At 49.6% G+C, this 6000-nt stretch overlaps 1 protein-coding gene across 3 annotated transcripts in view; it reads right to left on the reverse strand.

Annotated features, from left to right (window-relative positions):
• SLC12A4 (solute carrier family 12 member 4) overlaps positions 1-5365 on the reverse strand; it is a gene marked incomplete at its 5' end in the record, with an annotated part of 50718 nt that extends 45353 nt beyond the window's left edge. For all 3 annotated transcript variants that reach the window (XR_014269643.1, XR_014269644.1, XM_082489657.1), the window contains one exon: positions 5092-5365. Coding sequence is in view for 1 of the 3 variants with exons in the window: in XM_082489657.1 (XP_082345783.1) it covers positions 5092-5365 (274 nt within the window). The remainder of the gene's footprint in view (positions 1-5091) is intronic.
• Between the last annotated feature and the right edge of the window lie 635 nt (positions 5366-6000).

Below are 6000 nucleotides of genomic sequence, written 5' to 3' on the forward strand. Positions count from 1 at the left end.
TCGGTACCGGACAGCTGCCGCCTCTCCAGCTCCATCTTAATCACCCAAGAGGTATGAGAGACATGCTTAGCAAACGTAACAGTTTATGCAGTAACATGAACTTTTTTCTTTCCTAGACATGCATTTTTATAGATTAATTAAACCTTACAAAACTGCATGCTGCTAAAAGAAACTGGAGGTATGAACCATGGACTCCACTAAAATGAGCTTTCTTGGAGAAATTCCTTTGCTTACAGGCTACAAAGAAAGTATATATCATCTCCTTCACCCACCCAAGTGTTCTAAACAGCTAATCATGTCACAAAGCACTTCTCCACTCTCATTTTTCACATACCACACTCTTATCTTTCCTCATCTGAAGCAAAAGTCCACTTATCTATGGACCTGTATTGCTGAAAAAAGTATTCTGGAGTTTGGCACCGCTATCAGTGCTCTGCTAATCACCAATTACACAGACAGAAAAAAACTTACAGTACTTCATGAGAATGACCCTGCCCCTAAGAACCCTTTCAGGATCTGCATTTCAAGTTATAACCATTGCTGTGTATCCTACAAGTATCTCGCAAGCTCCATTTGTGGAACAGGAACAAACATTGACATATTTAGCACTGACAAGACACCTTTAATATCTCCAAATTTACACATTAAACTTTCCAGTGAGGGAAAACAGATGCCAATCTCAGCAGAACAGAAAAAACTCTCCCTCATCAAAACACAACCAAATTGAAGAAGATGCTGTCTCCATACTATTTACAAATCACCAGAAGAGACAGTTCACTGACATCAGTGTATTTCTATGCTCAGGTTACTTTCTCTCCTCCCAAACAATTCAGACCAGCTGCCTCAACTCCTCCCCAGGCTCCCTCCTCCAGGACTTCTTTCTGTAGTTTTGAGGCAACATGAAAAATGCCAAAGATGTGTGTGCTACAGAGGTTATGCAAAAATATCCTGCTATGACTACTGTAGCAGTGCTATTTCCCACATTGCTGCTAGCAGAAGTTCTTGAATTTAAGATAACCTAAAATATATTTGGATACATGCTTCTGTCACTGCTATTTAGCTGAGTATCTAATTCATTATATGACTAATTTTATCTTATCTCTGGACTTTGCCAAAACACCTACATATAAGAATTAAGCACTTTGAAAAGGAATTTTTGAATGATTTCCGTATCCCCATTGAAAGTATCTTCAGACATATTTTACATGAGCTTTATTTTAAGTCTTGTAAAAGACCTAAAACCTTTACTAGTAAGTTACCACATATTAAAGAGCAATGAACCAGGAAGAAGCTTAAAGTAAAAACGCACTGCTATCACACTAGGACTTTTTTTATCTGTCTTCTCGAAAATAGCTTATTGCGAATGACCAGCATAATCTGTTGCTGCACAAGGGCACTGTACATACTGATGCAGACTATAAGCATGAGGAAAAGGTCTCAAGTCTAGTTAGAAAACTCTGGGCTGAAAGGAAGACATGTGATAACAGGAACATAAGCAGAGCAATTCATTGGCAAAAACCAAGGGTGGCAGCTGACCAAAGCTGGTTAGTGACACCAAGCTGATTAGTGTCTCATTTCAACAAACAAAAGTCACAGGAAGATAAATAACTTCCCACAGGACACATGACAGTACCACACTTTGGTTAACAGGGTGCACAATCACTGTGGAGCTGAGACTCCTATTAGAGCAAAGCTTACTTGGTTTTTTTAAACACTATTCAGACCCCATTCTCCCTCTTCTCACTCTGTGTACCCAACCTAACATGCTGGCATTATTTCAAAGACTGAAGAGATGCCAAATTCACATTTCTCATCCCTGCCGATCCATAAAGCAAGGCTCACATGTTTATCATAGGATCACAGGAAAATTCTTTGTACTTCTTTTTCCAAATGGAAGATGTCAAAATCTATTACAAGCAGTGGCAGTCGGTGGAACCTGCTTAGAAAAAAATAAGGCTGATTTTATTCACAAGCAAGCACTGGAGCTATCTGGGAAGGCTAAATTATGGCACACTGACTAATGTCTTCTTACGGAAACAGGTGACAAGAAATTTTATGGCAGAATGGCTTCACGTCTGCGGTGTTTAGATGACACCATATCGTTTGATGTCCCAAATAAAGCAAAATTCAGAAAAAAAGATTCAAAACCAAGGCTATGACAAATAAAAGTTGGAGTGAAAAGGTCAGAGTGAAATAAGAATCTGTCAGAGTCGTAAGGAACAGCCTAAGAGATTGTGCAACTGCACAGTGTTACAGACCAGCTATAAACACTTACATTACCATGACAGACCATAGGTTTGAAGGGCCTTATCATGACTGAGTCACTTCAACCCATCTCCCACCAAACTGAGCAATCCAAAGAAGTCTTTAAATAAGGTTCTGAATGGCAAGCTGATAAAATAAAATCTTCCCTAGAGAAAATTCACAAGAACAACTATAACCAATTCCTCATACTGACTATGGTGGCGCTACTGGATCGCACGGAAACACTGGACAATTGGCATTGCTCAGGCAGCTCTGTGTGCATTCATGCAGTGCCAATACGAATCGTATGCACTTGGATAGCGCCACAACCTAAAACTCTGAAACTGTGCACTCAAATCAAACACAGTTTACCTCGTCTGGAATCAGAGGCATCACTAACACCAACAAATCCCCCCATGAGCCCCATAATCAGCTGCCACAGAAGGCTCCGGAGGGTCACTCTCTTCCCTTCACCCTGCAGACTCCAGCCAGCGCTAAACACCTGTGCGATACTCTGTCTTCAATAGCAGCTTCCCATCTCCACCACATCATATTATCAACGCTCCCCCAGTCCAAGAGGCTATAGTACTCTGCACAGGATGTAAAAAGAAGCACCAAGAACCGAAGGGATAACACAAGGGAGTTCAGATTCCTCTCTGCAGAGCCATAAACCCAAAAAAGCTAGGAAGAGACAGAAAAGGCTAATGGGGAAGAGCATGCTTGTCCATACAGGTAGGCAAGACAGCGTATCTTTATACATACACCCTAAGGATATGAAACAACACTTAATTACTGTGAAAGTAAATTAAAAAATAGAAGGCACTTATAGTTCAAACAGAAACAGAACTAACTACCATATATTAATAGAGATGTTACTAGATAATTATCAGTTTTAAAATAAAGAGACTCAGCTCACTTCCAGCAGCATGGTCCCATTCTGCAGTTGGAATAGCAGTACTTAAGAGATCACAGCTTGCCAGCTACTGATAGACTGTGACGGGGGAGCTGAATGTCTTGAAGTATGTTGTTTGCACACATCCTACAGGCAGTCTCATATCTAAATGACAAGCAGTTTGAGTTGACCTTCCTTTATCTACCATGGCAGTGGCTTGCACAAATCTCACTTACGAACCCATGGCCAAAGCTAGCTAGTGGAAAAAGTACTCCGCGAGGTCTCAACCTGCTGAGACGGGTGAAAAACACCTGTTACTTTCATACATGCAAACTATATGTTAAGTAAGCTGAGAGTAAAACAGATCTTTTTTACGAAATGAAGTCAAGGCTCTGTACAGCCTTCAGGGCTAGAGCCTCAAATTGTCTGTGATAACAGACAAGTTGGAAAAAGCACCTACCTTTCATCATTCCAAAATGTCCACATTAGAACTGGAAAGAACTGACATAATGGATATTAGGCCTATGTAAGCTACTCGGTATATGAAATCTAAAATTATTTTGAAAAATATGCAAAGAAACAAACAAAAGAATGGTAGATATTGGAGACTGAAGCACAGATTAACAGAGAACTGAACATGATGACAAGGCAGGAACTGGACCTTGATCTCATGACAGTTGAGTACCACTCAGCAAAATAACCCTTTTCTTCCTTGAGCACAGGCCTAAGCAGCGCAGGCTCCCTTCAGGGATTATTGTGCATCCAATAACATTTGCATTCTGAAAAGTTTGACTGCACGGGCAAGGAAGAACAGGTCAGGTGTTTACTTATTTTTCTTTTGTTGCCTAGAGTCACGCATGATTCACAGAGGACAAGTAAGATTCACCAGAAGAGCCCATGGGAAGATCCTCCTCTTAAAGGTTACAGAACTAAACATAACCAAGGCAGAAAAAAAGAAACAGATCCTACAAAGAGCTAAAACAACCTTTTACCAGAACTACTCTACTCTCCAAATCTATGCATCCTTCATTTTCTCACTAGGAACGCTCACTGTATTTAAATCGATTTATACCTTAAAGTCACAGCAAAACACCAAGACAGGCTGAGCGCTGATATTAGCTGCCCAATTAAAGAATGTACTTACCACCACCCAAAATCCCCTCCTACTTACGTGATCCTCTTCTGCAATTGGAATAAATTAACCGCTAGCAAAAGGCAGCTCTGCCTACCAGGAGCAGTTGTGAACGCCCCACAGACACAATACACATTGCTGTAGTATTCAAAGGCCCGGTTTGAGGGAGAGGGTCCTAGATAGCTGGGCACGTTTTTTAAGACGACGTATACAAGAAAAGCAGTCACCTGAGATTCGCCTAATTAACTGAATTTTTTATCACCCGTTTATTTTGGCAGTGGAGCACTGAAAATATCAGAGCTATCTCCGCGTACTCTTATCACCTCCGGAGACCGCGGTCTGTGGGAGCACCGATAACACCCGTCCCCGCGGCACCCTGGGCTATCAACAAGTGGCTGCGGAGCGGAGGGAATCCCCGGGGCGGCTCCCCGCCGCAGCGGGAGGGCTCCCCGGCCACCCGCATCCCGAGGGCACCCGCCGCGGCCGGGCGGGCTGCGCCGCCACCGCTCGGCCCGAGCCGCCAGCGCTGACAGTCGGCGACAACACTCACCCACCGGGCCGGGCTCCCCGCGGGCCCGGCCGCGGCCCGGCCCCGGCAACGGCGGAGCCGCCGTCCGCCCCGGCGGACCCCGCGGGGGCTCCTCCTCCGCGCGCGGCGCCTCTCGCCGCCCCCGGGAGCCGCTACCGCCGCGCCCCCGCCTTTGTCTGCCGCGGCCGGCGGTAGCGAAGCGGAGCGGGGGAGCCAGGCTCGCCCCGGCTCCCCCCCCTCACCCCGGGAGCGGCCGGCACCGCCGCTCCCCCCGCCCCGGCCGTGCCCGCTCACCGTCGGAGCTGACGGTGTCGTAGGAGTCACCGGCGGCGGGCGCCGCGGCCGGCTCCCGGTAGTCCACCCAGCTGAGCCCTTCTACGCTGTCGTACTCGGCGCGGTGCTTGTCCTCCACCGGCACCACGGTGAAGTGCGGCATGGCTGGCGGGGCGGCGAGGGCTCCCCGCGGCACCGCGGCGAGGCAGGCGGGACGCGGCGCGGAGCCGGCGGCGCATTCCTGCCCCGTGCGGTCACTTCCTCTCAGGAAACCGCGCTCCTCAACTCCACCCATTCCCCTCCGAGCGCCGGGGCGGCGAGGCGGCGCGGCAGCCGCCGCCCCCGGGGCCGGCGGGCGGGCAGGCCGGGGCCGCCCCGCAGCGAGGACCGGTCGCGGGGGAGGGGGTCGCTCCGCCGGGCGGGCGCGCTCAGCAGCGGGGGCGCGAAGGAGGGGCCGGAGGCGGCGAGGCGGCGCGGGGAAGGGGGAGCCGTCCTCCCGCAGTCATCGTGACAGGAGCCGGGCCCGGGGGCGGCGGGAGCCGCGGGGCGGGGAGGGGCGGGCCCCCTCCGCCCGTGGTCCTTCCTTGCCGGCGCTGCCGGGCCGCCTCAGGGAGGAAATTTCCCTCCGCCGTGCCCCGGGCCGCCTCCGACCGACCTCCCCCCCCCCCCCCCCCCGCTGCCGCCATTTGCTGGGCAGGAGCGATGCGAAGAGGGCGTTGGCGCGCCTCGCCCAGGCTCCGGGAAGGGGGGCGGCTGCGGGGCTGGAGGGGGGCGATTCCCAGTGCTGGGGCCGGGGGTGTGTGCGGGGGGTGTCCCGTGCGCTTCTTGCCTCGGGCCCGGTGGTGGCGGAACCCCAGGAGGGGTGGCGGGGGCGAAACATAATCAAGCAGATGTCTGGCAAATAAAGCGGGAGCCCTGCGAGGCTTTGAA

The sequence above is a fragment of the Vanellus vanellus genome (assembly GCF_965231255.1).
Source record: "Vanellus vanellus genome assembly, chromosome: 12".
In the NCBI taxonomy this organism is placed as follows: domain Eukaryota; kingdom Metazoa; phylum Chordata; class Aves; order Charadriiformes; family Charadriidae; genus Vanellus; species Vanellus vanellus.